The 17,571-nt window shown below is 40.5% G+C and overlaps 2 protein-coding genes across 6 annotated transcripts in view; both read left to right on the top strand.

Annotated features, from left to right (window-relative positions):
• The window catches only part of SCCPDH (saccharopine dehydrogenase (putative)), a 30,913-nt gene extending 13,881 nt beyond the window's left edge, over positions 1-17,032 (top strand). For 2 of the 3 annotated variants that reach the window (XM_081824466.1, XM_081824465.1), the window contains 7 exons: positions 6,384-6,514; positions 7,584-7,701; positions 9,194-9,313; positions 9,407-9,463; positions 14,094-14,205; positions 15,408-15,489; positions 16,762-17,032. In XM_081824466.1, the coding sequence (XP_081680592.1) occupies positions 6,384-6,514; positions 7,584-7,701; positions 9,194-9,313; positions 9,407-9,463; positions 14,094-14,205; positions 15,408-15,489; positions 16,762-16,867 (726 nt within the window). In that variant the 3' untranslated portion in view covers positions 16,868-17,032. The remainder of the gene's footprint in view (positions 1-6,383; positions 6,515-7,583; positions 7,702-9,193; positions 9,314-9,406; positions 9,464-14,093; positions 14,206-15,407; positions 15,490-16,761) is intronic. The other variant, XM_081824467.1, reaches the window with a different exon arrangement.
• CDC42BPA (CDC42 binding protein kinase alpha) overlaps positions 1-17,571 on the top strand; it is a 727,403-nt gene that overhangs the window by 11,097 nt on the left and 698,735 nt on the right. The window lies entirely within an intron of this gene.

Here is a 17,571-nt window from a genome sequence, read left to right as displayed (position 1 = left end):
TAGTTTCAGGTGTACAACATAATGATTTGATATTTGTATATACTGTAGTATATTGCAAAACAGTTACCACAATAAGTCTAGGTAACATCCATCTCCATACATACTTGCAAATTTATTTTTCTTGTGATGAATTTTTCTTTTTTTAAGTAGGCTCCATGCCCAGCGTGGAGCCCAACATGGGGCTTGAACTCATGACCCTAAGATCAAGACTTGAGCTGAAACCAAGAGTCTGATGTTTAACCAGCTGAGCCACCCAGGTTCCCCTTGTGATAAAAACTTTTAAGATCTCTCTTAGCAACTTTCACATAGGGAATACAGTATTAACTGTGTAGTCACCAGGCTGTTTAGGGAATGGTTTGTTAAAAGAGACATAGAAGGCATTAGATATAAAGAAAAAGTGGTAAATTTGTATACATTTAAAATTGAGAATGTCTGTTTATCAAAAGATACCATTTAGAAAATGGAAAGACCAGCTGTAGAGCAGGAATTCTTTCTTTCTTTTTTTTTTTAAATTTTCCAGTATAGTTAACATACAGTGTTATATTAGTTTCAGGTGTACAATATAGTGATTCAATACAATATAGTAATTCAAAAGTCTGTTTCTTGGTTTGTCTCTCTTTTTTTTTCCTTTGCTTGTTTGTTTTCTTTCTTAAATTCCACCTGTGAGTGAAATCATATGGTATTTGTCTTTCTCTGACTTATTTAGCTTAGCATAATACCCTTTAGCTCCATCCATGTTGTTGTAAATGGCAAGATTTCATTCTTTTTTATGGCTGAGTAATACTCCAGTGTGTGTGTCTTCTTTATCCATTCATCTATCAGTGGACACTTGGGCTGCTTCCATAATTTGACTATTGCAGATAATGCTGCAATAAACATCGGGGTCCATGTATCCCTTTGAATTAGTGTCTTTGTATTCTTTGGGTAGATATGCAGTGGTGCAATTGCTGGATTGTATGTTAGTTCTATTTTTAACTTTTTGAGGAACCTCCGTACTGTTTTCCAGAGTGACTGCACCAGTTTGCATTCCTACCAACAGAGCATGTGGGTTCCCCTTTCTCTACATCCTCGCCAACACTTGTTTCTTGTGTTGTTGATTTTGGCCATTCTGCCAGGTGTGAAATGATATCTCATTGTAATTTTGATTTGCATTTTCCTTTTTTTTTTTTTTTTAAGATTTTATTCATTTGAGAGAGAAAGAATGAAAGAGAGGGAGCACGAGAACGGGGAGGGTCAGAGGGAGAAGCAGGATACCCATTGAGCAGGAAGTCTGATGTGGAACTCGATCCTGGCACTCCAGGATCATGACCTGAGCCAAAGGCAGATGGCTTAACCAACTGAGCCCCCAAGGTGCCCCTTGATTTGCATATTCCTGATGATGAGTGATAATGAGCATCTTTTTATGAGTTTGTCTGTTGGCCATCTGTGTGTCTTCTTTGGAGAAATGTCTGTTCATGTCTTCTGCCCTTCTAATGCATTTTTTAATTGCATTATTTGTGCTGAGTTGTGTCAGTTTTTTTGTGTATTTTGGATACTAACCCCCTAATGCATATGTCATTGGCAAATATCTTCTCCCATTCAGTAGGTTGTCTTTTGGTTTTGTTGATTGTTTCCTTTACTGTGCAGAAGCCTTTTATTTTGATGCAGTCCCAATAGTTTATTTTTGCTTTTATTTCCCTTTCCTTGGGAGACATATCTAGAAAAATGTTGCTACGGCCGATGTCAGAGACATTATTCCCTGTGCTCTCTTCTAGGAGTTTTACGGTTTCAGGTCTCACATTTTGGTCTTTCATCCATTTTGAGTTTATTTTTGTGTATGGTGTAAGAAAGTGGTCCAGTTTCATTCTTTTGCATGTAGCTGTGCAGTTTTCCCAACACCATTGTTGAAGAGACTGTGTTTTTCCACTGGATACTTTCCTGCTTTGTCAAAGATTAATTGACCGTATAACTGTGGGTTTATTTCTGGGTTTTCTATTCTGTTCCCCTGATCTGTGTCTATTTTTGTGCCAGTACCATACTGTTTTGATTACTATAGCTTTGTTATATAACTTGAAGTCTGGAATTGTGATATCTCCAGTTTTGTTTTTCTTTTTCAAGATTGCTTTGGCTATTCAGTGTCTTTTGAGATTTCGTACAAATTTTATTTTTTAATTTTAATTGTAATTTTAAGTTTTGAGAGAGAGTGAGTGCGAGCAGGGAGGAACAGAGGGGGAGGGAGAGAGAGAATCTCAAGCAGACTCCATGCTCAGCGTGGAGCCAAACACTGGGCTCAATCCCAGGACCCTGAGCTCATGACTGAGCTGAAACCAAGAGTTGGATGCTTAACCGACTGAGCCACCCAGGCGCCCCAGAGATTCCATACAAATTTTAGGATTGTTTGTTCCAGTTCTCTGAAAAATGCTGTTGCTATTTCGATAGGGATTGCATTAAATCTGTAGATTGCTTTGGGTAGTATAGACATTTTAACAATATTTGTTCTTCAAACCCATGAGCATAGAATGTCTTTCCATTTCTTTGTGTCATCTTCAGTCTCTTTCCTTGGTGTTTTATAGTTTTCAGAGTACAGGTGTTTAACCTCTTTGGTTAAGTTTATTCCTAGGTATTTTATTATTTTTGGTACAATTATAAATAGGATCAATTCCTTGATTTCTCTTTCTGCATAACTGATTTTGGGTCCTGAGACTTTAACTGAATACATTTTTTTTGTTTTTGTTTTGTTTTAATTTGAGAGAGAGAGGGAGAGAGCAGGGGGAGGGGCAGAGGGAGAGAGGGAATCCTCAAGCATACTCTGCACTGAGCACAGAGCCTCACACGGGGCTCGATCCCAGGATCCTGAGATCATGACCTGAGCCGAAATCAAGAGCTGCTGCTTAACTGACTGAGCCAGCCAGGCGCCCCTTAACTGAATTCTTTTATCAGTTCCAGCAGTGTTTTGGTGGAGTCTTTCAGGTTTTCTACGTAGTGTATCATGCCTCTGCAAATAGTAGATGTTTTACTTCTTCCTTACCAGTTGGGATGCCTTTTATTTCTTTTTGTTGTCTGATTGCTGTGGCTAGGACAGGACTTCCAGTACTAAGTTGAATAAAACTGATGAGAGTGGACATCTTTGTCTTGTTCCTGATCTTAGGGGAAGAGCTCTCAGTTTTTCCCCATTATGGATGATGTTAGCTGTGGGTTTTTCATAGATGGTCTTTATTATTTTGAGGTATGTTCCTTCTAAGCCTACTTTATTGAGGGTTTTTATCATGAATGGATGTTGTACCTTATCAAGTGTGTTTTCTGCATCTGTTGAAATGATCATATGGTTTTATCCTTTCTCTTATTGATGTGATATATCATGATTGATTTGTGAATATTGAACCACCCGCTTGCATCCCAGGAATAAATCCCACTTGATTGTGGGGAATGACTTTCTAATGTATTGTTGGATTTGGTTTGCTAGTATTTTGTTGAGGATTTTGCATCTATGTTCATCAGAGCTACTGGCCTGTAGTTCTTTTTTTTTTTTTAAGGTTTTATTTATTTGACAGAGAGAAAGACAGCCAGAGAGGGAACACAAATAGGGGAGTGGGAGAGGGAGAAGCAGGCTTCCTGCGGAGCAAGGATTCCGATGCGGGACTCGATCCCAGGACCCCGGGATCATGACCTGAGCCGAAGGCAGACGCTTAATGACTGAGCCACCCAGGCGCCCCTGGCCTGTAGTTCTTTTTTGTGTGTGTAGTCTTTATCTGGCTTTGGTATCGGGGTAATGCTGGCCTCAGAATGAATTTGTAAGTTTTCCTTTCTTTTCCATTTTTTTGCAATAGTTTGAGAAGAATGGGTGTTTGGTGGAATTCACCTGTGAAGCCGTCTGGTCCTGGACTTTTGTTTGTTGGGAGTGTTTTGATTACTGATCAATTTAATTGCTGGTAATGAGTCTGTTCAAATTTTCTGTTTCTTCCTGTTTCAGTGTTGGTAGGTTATATGTTTCTAGGAATTTATCCATTTCATCTAGGTTGTCCAGTTTGTTGGCATATAGTTTTTCATAATAATCTTTTTTAAAAAATTTGTCAGAGAGAGAGAGAGAGCACAAGCAGGGGGAGCTGCAGGCAGAGGGAGAAGCAGGCTCCCCACTGAGCAAGGATTCCGATGCGGGACTCGATCCCAGGACCCCGGGATCATGACCTGAGCTGAGGGCAGACGCTTAACCAATTGAGCCACCCAGGCATCCCAAGTTTTTCATAATATTCTCTTACAATTGTTTGTATTTTTGTGGTGTTGGTTATTATTTATCTTCTTTCTTTTGTGATTTTGTTTGAGTCCTTTCTTTTTATGGTTCTGGCTAGAGATTTATCAATTTTGTTGATCTTTTCAAAGAGCCAGTTCCTGGTTTCATCAATTGCTTCTATTGCTTTTTAGTTTCTGTATCATTTGTTTCTGCTCTAATTTTTATTATTTCCTTCCTTCTGCTGGTTTTGGGTTTTGTTTGTTCTTTTTCTAGCTCCTTTAGGAGTAAGGTTAGGTTGTGTATTTGAGATTTTTCTTGCTTCTTGAGGTGGGCCTGTATTGCTATGAACTTCCCTCTTAGAACTGCTTTTGCTGTGTCCCAAAGGTTTTGGACTGTCATGTTTTCATTTTCATATTTTTTCATGTAATTTTTGATTTCCAAAGTAGGAGTTATTTCTAACACATGATGAATCTTAACATCACAGTTTTGAGCATAAAAGGGCGAACTCAAAGGCTGTGTGCTTCCATTTCTGTAAAGTTTAGAAACAGGCAAAATTCACAATAAGTGAATTTAGGAATGAATACTTAGGTGGTAAAACTCTAAGGAAAGCAAGTATTGGTCTTTATTACCATGAAGCAGGACAGAAGGAGGGCCTTCTGTGCTACAGGGATTTGTTTCATAATTTCATTAAATTATATATTTATGTTTTGTGTACTTTATGTTTTTCAATAAGATAAACAGTTTTTAAAAATGGAATGTGATTTGTGCCTTTTTGATGGCTTATTTGTATAAGAAGATATTCTTAGGTTTTCAAAAAGCTGTTTTCTCCTGGTATTTGGAAATCTTTTATTTTTTTATTTTTATTTAAAGCTTTTATTTTCAAGGAATTTCTATACCCAAGATTAAGAGTCACGTGCTCTGCCGACAGAGCCAGCAAGGTGCCCCTGGGAATCTTTATATTTGCAAATAGGTCACATTGACTGGGCCCAGATTTAGAGTAGTTTCACATAGAAACCCCTCAGACTTGTAGCTCTGTTTGTTTTAGCACTATAGAAGATACTAATATATATCAAAATGGAAATTAAGTTTGGTGTCTCTCTGCCTTCCAGTGTCATCAAAGCTCTGATATAAACACCTGAATCTTCTGATGGTTTTCTTGTTTCTCTTACTGTGCTTATTAACAAGCAACAGTATCTTCACATCAGCTTTACTGATATTCCTCTTTCAAAATCTTGTGACAAAGTTGGTTTTGAATATTTCTAAATAACTTTGTTCATTCAAACAAGGTAAACTACATGTAAGGCAGGACTTAAAACAGCTAAATACAATCAGAATTATAAATGAAGTTTAAAATATTTACATAACAGAGAATTAAAAGGCCCATCTAGAAGTTAGGTAAAGAAGAGTCAGCACCAAGACATTGAGTTCCGAGGTTATATCCTTGCCTGTGTTCTCCTTTCTGCTGCTCACGTCTAATGGGCATTGGAGGTGAGGGTCATGGAGGGTGTAATTATGTTGGAAGAATGGAAAGCACTGAAGGATGAGAAATAAGGGAACGGATGAGTCTGGTCAAGATCAAGCAAGGATTCTATGCTGGCTACAGTTCCAGAAAGAAATTGAAGAAGTGGGGAAAGAAATTGAAATATAAATCATATTAATGAGCCTTAAAATTAAAAAAATATTTTAACAAGACTTACGTGGAAGGCATTTATATAACTTGGGGCTAGAGTAAGGGGCGTTGGGGGTGGTGGGGCAACAGGTACGCTGGGGCCGGGATAGGTATGTACGTTGTGTCTGTTGCGTAAACGTGCTCAGGAACACATCTTGAGATTTTGAGGAATCAGCATAGGGATAGGAATTAGAAGGGTTAATTTGAAGGAATATGGTCAGTTAGTTGAGTGAAAATGCAGGGGTAAAACTCAGTGGCATTTAAAAGGAGCATAAATGATGGTAGGAAGGAAGAAGAAAGAGCATACGTGGGTATAAATATCGCATATGATCAAGCTAATGAGTGTTAGTCCTGCCTGAAAATTCATCTCAAGATTATTAAGTAAGGGATTATGGCTAGCTCAAATAGAGGCGAAATGTTCTTTGTAAACAATTATAAATTTCTTGGTTTTACATTTTAGTAATTATCCCTTAAGTCATGTTTCTTTACCTTTTGAATTTTTATTAGGGGTTGTGCATTCACGATGGTACCTGGAAGTCTGCAGTTTATGGTTTTGGAGATCAAAGTAATTTGAAAAAACTGAGAAATGAGTCAAATCTGAAACCTGTCCCAATTGTTGGTTCAAAATTGAAAAGAAGGTATAGTAACTTAAAATCTATTCTTTTTTTTTAAGATTTTATTTATTTATTTGAGAGAGAGAGTGAGAGAGCACAAGCAGGGGGAGGGGCAGAGAGAGAGGGAGAAGCAGACTCCCTGCTGAGCAGAGAGCCTGATGCGGGACTCAATCCCAGGACCCGAGATGATGACCTGAGCTGAAGGTAGATGCCCAACCAACTGAGCCACCCAGGTGCCTCAAAATCTATTCTTTAGTATATCAAGTCTAAGTATATTGCTGGTGATATGGTTTATAAAGTATGCGACTTAGAAAAGCCTGAGACTGTTCTGTAGTGAATTCAGGGTTGTCTTCCTAGCTAAATAAAATATAATTAATATATTATCTTAAGCTTAAGTACTTCATATATAATAACATATTTGGACTCTGGGAGAAAATGAATTTTGTGCCTTTTTACTATCATTATCAAAATCAAACATCAGTTAAGTTTTGGGCAGTAAAACCACCATTTTAATAAGTGTGGTGATCTTATGTAGATTATCTATAATTAGCACTTTTTTTTTTTAAAGATTTTACTTATTTATTTGACAGAGAGGGACACAGCAAGAGAGGGAACACAAGCAGGGAAGTGGGAGGTACAGTTGGGAGAAGCCGACTTGCCGCTGAGCAGGGATCCTGATGCGGGGCTCGATCCCAGGACTCTGGGATCATGACGTGAGCTGAAGGCAGACGATTGAGCCACCCAGGCGCCCCTATTAATAGCACTTTTATGTGAAAACTTTTTTTATGTGAGAATTCTAAACTCATACTAGGGCTTGGCTGTTGAAATGAGTGTACTGTCTAGGGAGATTGAGGGGGTAGAACATATGTGTTAAGTGCCCTTGGCGTGAAGAATACTGCTCTCCCAGTCGTCACTTGTTTAGTGTAGGTGTGGAGAACACAGGACAGATAGATGAATTTTAACTGAGAGCAGATCTGCCATCTTTGTTGTCATTACTGCCTCAAGAAAATTACATTTTTTATTCAGAACTTTGCCGAGTTAACTAAGTGGAGAAAATGCAGCATATTCTTGGGTCTGTGGGTCTGTCTTGCAGGTGGCCAATTTCTTACTGCAGAGAACTGAACAGCTATTCTATTCCTTTCTTGGGATCAGATGTGTCTGTTGTGAGGCGGACTCAGCGTTACTTGCTCGAGAATTTAGAGCAATCACCTGTAAGTGCATGCGATTTAATTTTTAATGAAGAGTATACTGTTCATTATCGTTCCCGTACTTGTTTAATGTAGGATTTTTATGTTTACAAAGCAAAAAAAAAAAAAAAAGCAGGCTAAATAATGCAGGGTTCAGTTTCTGGAAGGGTAAGAATCAGTAGCATAAAGCATTTTGCATTTTATGGGGCTAGAGGTAGCCTCCCCCATAATTCACATCTGGCCAGCTGCATACCTTGTTAATGAAACAGAACAGAAGCAAATTTAGTCCAGGGAATGCTGGTGTCATAAACACCCAGCAACCCCTACTGCACGCTTTAGCTGCTAGGGTACTCTGTTGCTTGTGAGATGTCTGGGTTCGCCTCTCCTTGCGACCTCCGATCTCTGGAGTAACATTTTATTCCTTTTGGTGTGGGAAATAACTGCTCCCACTTCTGAGACTTGAAGAGGAAACTGTGTTCTTCAAAAAGTTGAAAATAGAGCTACCCTACGACCCAGCAATTGCACTACTAGGTATTTACCGCAAAGATACAAATATAATGATCCGAAGGGGCACCTGCACCCCACTGTTTACAGCAGCACTGTCCACAATAGCCAAACTATGGAAAGAGCCTAGATGTCCATCAACAGATGAGTGGTTAAAGAAGATGTGGTAAATATATACAGTGGAGTATTACGCAGCCATTAAAAAGAATGAAATCTTGCCATTTGCAACAACGTGGATGAAACTAGAGGGTATTATGCTGAGTGAAATAAATCATTCAGAGAAAGACAGCTATCATATGATCTCATTCATATGTGGAAACAAAACAGAGGATCATAGGGGAAGAGAGGAAAAATTAAAACAAGGCAAAATCAGAGAGGGAGATAAACCACAAGAGACTCTTAATCATAGGAAACAAACTGAGGGTTGCTGGAGGGGTGGGGGGGGATAGGGTAACTGAGTGATGGACATTAACGAGGGTATGTGTTATATGAGCCCTGGGTATTATATAAGATGATGAATCACTGACCTCTACTTCTGAAACTAATAATACATTATATGTTAATTAATTGAATTTAAATTAAAAAAATGAAAGAAAGAAAAAGAAAGAAAGCAGGACCAGAGCTAAAGCATGCCACAGGGGGGAAAAAGAGGAAACTGTATCTCAATTTAAAAGATCATTTTCTCATAGAAGAGGTTGTAAGTAGAATCTGTATCTTACAATGTGTAGTTACTAAATTTAGGTACATTCTTGTGGGCTTTTTATGTATGGATCATGGGGACTTTTGTGTTCAGCTCAAGGAAGCTAATTATCATTTGCAACAATTTCTTTAAAAAACAGGCTCCCAATGCCTGGTTTCTGAACAAGCTTTTAGAACATAACACGTTCATAAAGTGGAAACTGCTTTTGCGCACTGTTTATGACCACAGAGGAAGTTCTAAATAGCTAACATTCTTGTATTACGTAGTCTACAGAAGTAGGGAGTAACATTCTGACTTTACGTCCTCATCTAGGTCCAGTACGCCGCTTATATGACGGTGGGAGGCATCACCTCTGTTATTAAGCTGATGTTTGCGGGACTTTTCTTTTTATTCTTTGTGAAGTTTGGCATTGGAAGGCAGCTTCTCATAAAAGTAAGTGGTATTTTTATGAAATTAGGTCTTTAGAAGTATTTTCCATGAGTTTTTAAAAATATCACTGAGGATTTTTTTTATTTTTTCCTTTAGTTCCCATGGCTCTTCTCCTTTGGTTATTTTTCAAAACAAGGTCCAACACAGAAACAGGTAACCCTTTCTTTTGTATACAGCTCTTAAATAATTTTCTTTATTTTGTTTTTACTTTTCCTCAGTGCATTTACTAGAACAGGTAAAACTTGATGGAGCACTTACTATGTTTCAGATGGGCTTTTATGTTCTTTATGTAAATTAGGTGACTCTGTCTTTTCCCAACACCCTTAACCTAGGTATTCTCTCCACTTGACCAGTGAGGAGCCTGAGGCACAGAGGCTAAGTAACTTGCCCAGGGTCCTACAGCGAGTAAATAGCTGGGGAGAGGGCCCAGTCATCTGGCTCCGAAGTTTTATTCTCCTTACTTCATAGAGATCTCAGAAACATTTAGTCTTCATTTTTCTCCTCTGTACCTCCTCCTTCCCAGCGCTTCCCCTCCCCTTCCACACATGCCGGCGCCTCCTTCCTGCCATGTGGTGGTTCACAGACCCCGAGTCAGGCCCAGGCCTGGGTGATGAGCTCCGCCCGCTTGCATGAGGCCCCCCAACCAACCATGAGCTTCCCCTCTCGCTGGAACTTGAGCAGCATTTGCTGATCCTGTTGCTTTTAATGTACCCATCTGTCCATCTCCTCTCACGGGCTTTCCTCACGATCTAAACCCACCCCCCCGCAGTTTCAACTCCTGCTTCACTGATGGGAGTTGAGAACGTGGGTTGTGCACCCCGCGGAGTCCTGCTGTCCAACTGCTCTCATCTCCACCTTCTCCGCTTCTCAGGGAAGGATTCTGTACAAGACAAATCCCGCCACCTGTGCTCTTTAAAAATCAAGCACTTCTTGTGTGGCAGGCGCAGAGCTAAGTGCTTTACGTCACATTTAGTCCTCCCGTGATCATGTAGGTAAAGGTATTAGCCACTTTTTCCAGCTGAGGTCATCAGAGCAGGTGTTACCTGCCCAAGTTCATGTGGCTAGAATGCGGTGGACCCAAGAACCACACCGGCCTGAGCCTTAACCTTTACTGCGGACTTCCTTGTGGTCTCTCCTGCCATTCTCCTCCTGCTTCTCCTCATCCTGTGCACATGCCAACCCAGAGAGGAGTCCTCGACCCCCCTTCACCCTGTCTTCCCCTCGCTAGAGTTGACGTTGGTCTTAATACTGCTAAGTGCTTTGAATGCTGTGAGTTCCTATTCAGTCTGTTATCTCTGACATTACTGTCCTTTTTTTTTTTTAAATTTTTTTTTTTTATTTGCGAGAGAGAGAATGAGAGAGAGCACGAGAGGGAGGAGGGTCAGAGGGAGAAGCAGACTCCCTGCTGAGCAGGGAGCCCGATGTGGGACTCGATCCCGGGACTCCAGGATCATGACCTGAGCCGAAGGCAGTCGCTTAACCAACTGAGCCACCCAGGCGCCCTCTGACATTATTGTCCTTCTTGAAATACTCGCTCCCTTGGCTTCTGAGACCAACGCTCTTCCAAGTGTCCACTCTCTTCCTCTGCCGTCCCTGCAGTTCTGAGGGTCCGCTTCCCTCCCACTGTCCCCAAGCAATCTCGGCAGTGTTCTCAGCAGACCCGCTTAGATCTGCCGATTACCTGTCCTGTTTTCCTGGACATCTTGACCTGGATGTCCCTTGGGTACTTGAAATTGCACACGTCATGATCTGAACTTCTTTCCCTCAAACACTCCTTTTCCTTTGTTTTCCATCTCAGTTGGTGGCATTGTCATCTGCCCAGTCATGAACGTAGGCATCATTCTAGATTTTTCTCCAAACCCATCATACCCACCTTAGCCAAGGCTCTTGCCTCGCTCTCCTTTTCTTTTCCCTCTCTTCCCGAAATTGTGCACATAACATAAAATGTACCATCTTAACCATTTTTAAGTGTTCGGTGGTATCCATACCATATTGTTATTCAAAACATTCGTTTTATACAAATTCACGTTGGTCTGCAGCACATTTGTGCAACCATCCCCACCATCCACCTCCAGGTCTTTTTCCTTTCACAAAACTGAAACTCTGTCCCCATTAAACAATAACTCGCCTTTCCCCTCTTCCCCCTGCCCCTGGCCACCATCGTTCTCTCTGTCTCTATGAATGTGTCCACTCTGGGTGCCTCATACAAGTGGTCAGGCAGTATTTGTCCTTCTGTGACTGGTTTATGTCACTGAGCACTTTGTCTTCAAGGTTCCTCCGTGTTGTAGCAGGTGTCAGACTTCATGCCTTTTTAAGGCTGAATAGTAGTTCCTTTTCACACACTTATACACACACACCACACATGCACAGACACCCGCAGACACACACACACGCACACAACCCCCCCATTCATACGTCCCCCATCTCCATCCATCCATCCATCCTTGGGTTACTTCCACCTTTCAGCTATTTTGAATAGTGCTGCTGTGAACATGGGTGCAAATACATCTTCAGGATCCTCCTTTGAATTCTTTGGGATAAATATCCTGAAGTGCAATTGCTGGATCCTATGGGAATTCTATTTGTAATTTTTTTGAGGAGCCACCAGACTCTTCCACGGCTCCCCACCATGTTATTTTCCCACCAGCAGTGCACGAGTGTGCTCATTGCTCCATATCCTTGCCAACACTTGTTTCCCAGGCCTTTTTTAAGGTTTATTTTTTAGTAATCTCTATACCCAGGGTGGGGCTCAAATCCATGACCCTGAGATCAAGAGTCGCATGCTCCACCAATGGAGCCAACCAGCTGCACCCTGTTATTTTTTATAGTAGTTCTTCTCAACAGGTGTGAAGTGATATCTCCTTGTGTTTTGATCTGTACTTCTCAGTGATTCGTGGTGTGGAGCATCTTTTCATGTGCTTATTGGCCATTTGTAGGTCTTCTTTGGAGAATGTCTATTCAAGTCCTTTGCCCATTTTTGAATTGGTTGTTTGTGTTTTTCTTGTTGAGTTTTAGGGGTTCTCTGTAAATGGATATTAATCCCTTATCAGGTATGTGATTTGCAAATATTTCTTCCCACCGCTGTCCAAGATGGAAGACAGATCTGACCTGGTTGTCATCTTCATAACCTGGTTCCCTGACGTACTGCATGGGCAGTGATTCTTACCTGGGAGTTTGTGTATCAGAATGCCCCAGGAAGCTTTTCCATATACACATCCCGACCCTGAGTCTGGACATTCTGATGCAGTAGGTGTGGAGTAGGGCCTGGAAGTACAGAGCTGTGGTTCTCAACTTTGACAAGAGCCTAAAACTGATGACCAGAGATTCAAGTGTGATTGGTCTAGAATGTGGCCTGAATATTGGGCTTTCTTTAAAAACCAGTTGTGTTAATGTGTTGCCAACGCTGTGATCCCTGCTGTGGAGGTGGGCAAGCTCCAAGTCCGGTTTGGGTGGTTTTGATTCACACCCCGAGAGTCCCACTGGCTGGAAGTCTATCTCCAGAGGAGGGAGGTCCTTCATGATCTAGTCCTGGGTGGCAGATAGGTTTCAGTTTTCATGCCAACTCTAATTAGTTGGTAGTAGCAGCCTGGAGACCATGTTGAAAATTTTTCTAGGGGCGCCTGGGTGGCTCAGTCGGTGAAGCGTCTGCCTGCAGCTCAGGTCATGATTCCAGGGTCCTGGGATTGAGTCCCGCATCGGGCTCCCTGCTTGGTGGGAAACCTGCTTCTCTCTCTCTCCCTCCGCCACAGCTTGTGCACGCTCTCTCTCTTTCTCTCTCTCTCTCACTCACTCTCTCGCTCAAATAAATAAAATCTTAAAAAAAAAAAAAGACATTTGTTCTAAAGCTGAATATGTGCCCAGCCTGAGAGGGTTATGCTCAGCTAGCCCGTGTGCCCCAGGCAGGCAGGGTGGGGACAAGTGCGTCTGACCTTGTCTGCACCTTTAATACGTAAGTACCACCCTGTTCCCTGGTCCACTGTGATATTGCATCCCTTCTTGCCTTTCCACAATGGTTTCTCCTTTCTGGTGTCCACCCCACTTTTCTGTGTAGTACACTTCCATTAGAGTGTGTGTGTGTGTGTGTGTACACATTTCAAAACCCTGCCCCATCCTACCGAACAGATTTAATAATACCCTCCTTTGAACTAGTCTGGCATCTTTTAATTCATGTCTCACATTGTTATTAGATCTACATGTGTATATTTACACACATACATATTTGTATCCCCCACTAAGCTGTCAGCTCCAGAAAAACAGGAACCGTATTTTAGTGGTCTCATTAACAATTTTTTTTACCACAACTGAATTCTTCATTATCTTATTTCTGAATTTAGTGATTGTGAAAGATGCTCGGATAAGTCTTCTAGAATTGAATGTTTTGAATCAGGTTTTTATATCTCCAAGTGGAGCAATTCTGTCTGGCCTGTGTTTCCATTACTTGTTGGCTAGTTTGGTCTTGTCTCCTCAGATACCTGATTACCACAATCTACCACCACCACCATCCTAGCTTTTCCTCTGGAACTGCTGTTTTCACGGCTAAGGATCGTCTGTCCTGCACCCCTCTTCGTCACCACCTCCCTCCCCCAGCACCAACCAGGCATCAAAACTTGCATCTTCCAAGAATTGATTTTTGCCCCATGCTTAAAGGATGATAGGGTGTTCTGGCAGAATAGTGGTGTTTTCATCTATTGAAAATGTCTCATATTAAGTAGAGTAGTAGGTTTTACCATGTTCAGGGAGGAAATGACATATTTATTAAATAAGGCCTTTGCTTTCTTCTCAGATTGATGCCTCATCGTTTACTTTGACATTCTTTGGTCAAGGATACAGCCAAGGCTTTAGTCCTGAGAAGAACAAACCGAACATGAGAATTTGTACTCAGGTGAAAGGACCAGGTATTTCACATATGACTTAAGATTGCTGGGGAGTTTTTCATTGTCTTAAGGTATAAAGCAGTATTGCGAGGTTTTTTTCTAAAGCTTCATTGTTTTAGAAATAAACTTGCACAAATTATTTAATAATATATTCTGTTAAAGAAAGGATTGAAATTGTTATAATCTAATTTTATTATTACATCCATCGCCCTGGTTTTGTTTTTTAGGATAATTTAGTAATTCTGAGTAGCATATTTTAATATTAATAAGAAAAGGGGCTGGTTGACATTTATTCTCATACTCAAGGGTCACTTTAAAGCAGTGAAGTTATAACAAAGCTGTGGGCCAAGTGAACATGCTGACATTGTTTGTAAAATGTGTGTGCCTATGTGCATTTTTCTGGAGAGGGTAAAGGAGTTTTGATAGGTGGTTGAAAGGATCTGTCACCCAAAAAAGTTCAAGAACTTTTGGTATGAATTTTACAGAACTCTACAGAGACAATCCTACTTGTGAATTCTAGTATAATTACCAGTTTAATTACCATCACCTCTGATAGATCAGAGGGGATCTTGTTTTGCAGTTTCAATCAAGCCAGATGGCAAAGATATCTTTGTATCTTGCCTTCTTTTCAGATTCCCACCAGGCTTTTTAAGATAAATTCACCATATTTTTATTATTTGACAGAATTGTAAACACTGAAGTTCCACTTGCTTATAGACTTCTTTTAAAGCTACTTCTTAAAATTAGACTTTTAAAGTTACTCAGTTGTTTTTCTTAAAGAAATTGAATTTTTTTTTTAAGTGGAGCCTGGTGTGTGAATAGAGAAACAAGAAATGAGGATCATTGGCTTCAGTTGTTTCCCAGGGGCAGTGCAGAGGGCACAAGCCATGGACCCGCGGCAGCTCCGTGTGCTCCCAGCTCAGCCACTGCCTGACTTCGAGTCTGTGCCTCAGTGTCCTCCCCTGTAAAATGGGGATTAAAAAATAGGACTAACTTCATGTCATTGCTGGGAGAATTAAATGAGGTTAATAAAATTAAAGCACTTACTAACAGATCCTAACTTAGTAAGTACTATATGAATATTATTAGTTTTAAGTGAACAGAGTATTTATTGAGAAAATTCTATATACCTAGAGTTAGATATCAAACCGACCATTTGGTTTTTGGGTGTTGTCGAATGCACACTTCATTAATAGTTTTCTTTGATCACCTGTCTTCTACAGAGGCTGGCTATGTGGCCACCTCCATAGCCATGGTCCAGGCAGCCATGACTCTTCTAAATGATATCTCTGATCTTCCGAAGACGTGAGTCTGGTTTTCTTCTAATTCGAAGATGTCGTTTTCATCTATATTTTAGCTTATTTTGATTCAGTTTTCAGACATTGGGTCTGCACATAAGCAATTACAGTACCTCTGATCCAAAGAGAAAGGTAAATTAAAATTGTGAGGAGGGCAGTTTCTTACTGGCCTCTGAGAACAATGCACAGATAAATAAGAGACAGAGAAGTTTGAGCGTTATGTAGGCTGACTTTCGTTCCTTGTAAAAGTAGTGCAGGGCCGGAGTAAGCTACTCAGAAAAGGTCCCTGTTGTTAAATAGTATTATCAGGAGCCTCTAGTCAGTAATGATGACACCCAGCCAGCAGTGGGAAGCTGTGATACCAAGTGTGAACTGATGCATGGCATCTCAGCTAGAGGATTATCAAGTGGACTCAGTTACTGGAGCATTTAGCTGTTACTGTAAAAGTAGGCCAACTTTACAGATGAGTCCTAGGCCTGCAGGCTTAGAAACAAATAAATATAGACATGACCTGAAACAATATTAAGTAACAAACATAAAAATGGTATAAAGTGAAGCCTAATTAAATTTTTCCAAATAATTCTACAGTTGACCCCCTGCGTAGTCGAAAACCCATGTGTAATGTTTAACTCCCCCCACATTTAAATAATAGCTTACTGTTGACATATATATTATATACTATATTCTTATATAAAGTAAGCTAAAGAAAAGAAAATGTTAAATCATAAGAGAAAATACATTTATAGTACTGTAAAAAAATCACATATAAGTGGACCCATGCAGTTCAAACCCATGCTGTTCGAGTCAACTGTATACCCTTTGAAAATACTTAGCATTTTATAAATGTTAGTCAATAGATTTAAAGAAACTTCTTTTTCATCCACTTTGTCTTATTTATGCTTTCATATAATTTATTGCCTAAATTTATTTCACTCAGGTCCTTTTTTGTTCTCCTGAGTCTGAGGACTGTCTCTACCGACAGCAGCAGCCCCTTAGGTTGATGACCCTCAGTCGAACACTCAGCAGTCCATGGAGACAGTCTCCCTGGGAGCTGAGCCCTTCTAGATGGGTTTGCTGGGTGCTAGTTTCTTCCTGGCTTATAGCTCCTTTGCTCATTTGGCTTATTTTAAGAAAGGAACCCAAAGTAGTCCATGATGCAATGAAGGTTTTCATGAGTTCTCTGCATGGCTTGATGGCTAGTCCTCCAGCAAATCACACTCCCAGAGGAGAGGGCTGGAGCTTGCTTTGTGCACGGTTTGACCTTGTTCTCGTCTTACAGGGGCGGGGTCTTCACCCCTGGAGCAGCCTTCTCCAGAACAAAGTTGATTGACAGACTCAACCAACGCGGCATTGAATTTAGTGTCATTAGCAGCTCTGAAGTCTAAACAGTTGAAGAATTACCTGAAGGCATAAAATGCATGAATTAACGGCTTTTTTAAATTTTAAATTTTAAATTCTTCTATATCCTGACTATATGTTAAAGATTGTCAAATATAAAATATGTACACATTAAAAGCAGGAAATTGTACTAGCTTACCCTAAATTTCAAATCTTAGCTGATTTCGTGATTTTATTGCTCGTGAGAGAGAACTAATCTTTGACTTTTTCACTGAAGAATTCATGGTCAATTTTTAAACATGAGCTGGCAGATCAGAGGCTGGGGTGGGGGTCTCCCTCTGTGCTGCTGACAGGCCCCAGATGAGGTGCTCAGGCTGGTGGTCTTGGGAGGCGGTAACCGCCACTCTCCTTTTGCCGTGGTGTTGAACGGGACCTCACCTTCTAAGTTTCTCTACATACTCTTCGGGCCTTTGCCAAATGAAACTGCATTTTTTGCTATTTTAGCCTAGTTTTTCACCCATAGACACTGATTTTTTGACTATTACCTAAGTTGAATAATAAAGGGTTGTCACTTGAACAGTGGTTTTGTGTTTGGACCTGCATAGGTATTTGAGTTGGAGTCTGGCCCGGGTATTGCTAGAATTGGGCCTGTCATTTCTTTTCTCTGGTTCTGTACCTGAGATTGGTTTTAAAGATCTAGCTGGCCAGTTTCTATTGATTTTCACTGCCTGACCAGAATTTTTCTCTAATT

This window comes from Leptonychotes weddellii, chromosome 6 (genome assembly GCF_054177405.1).
Source record: "Leptonychotes weddellii isolate Sample4059 chromosome 6, ASM5417740v2, whole genome shotgun sequence".
Taxonomy (NCBI): domain Eukaryota; kingdom Metazoa; phylum Chordata; class Mammalia; order Carnivora; family Phocidae; genus Leptonychotes; species Leptonychotes weddellii.
Note: the sequence above shows the minus strand (reverse complement) of the source record. Positions and strands in the feature narration are given on the sequence as shown.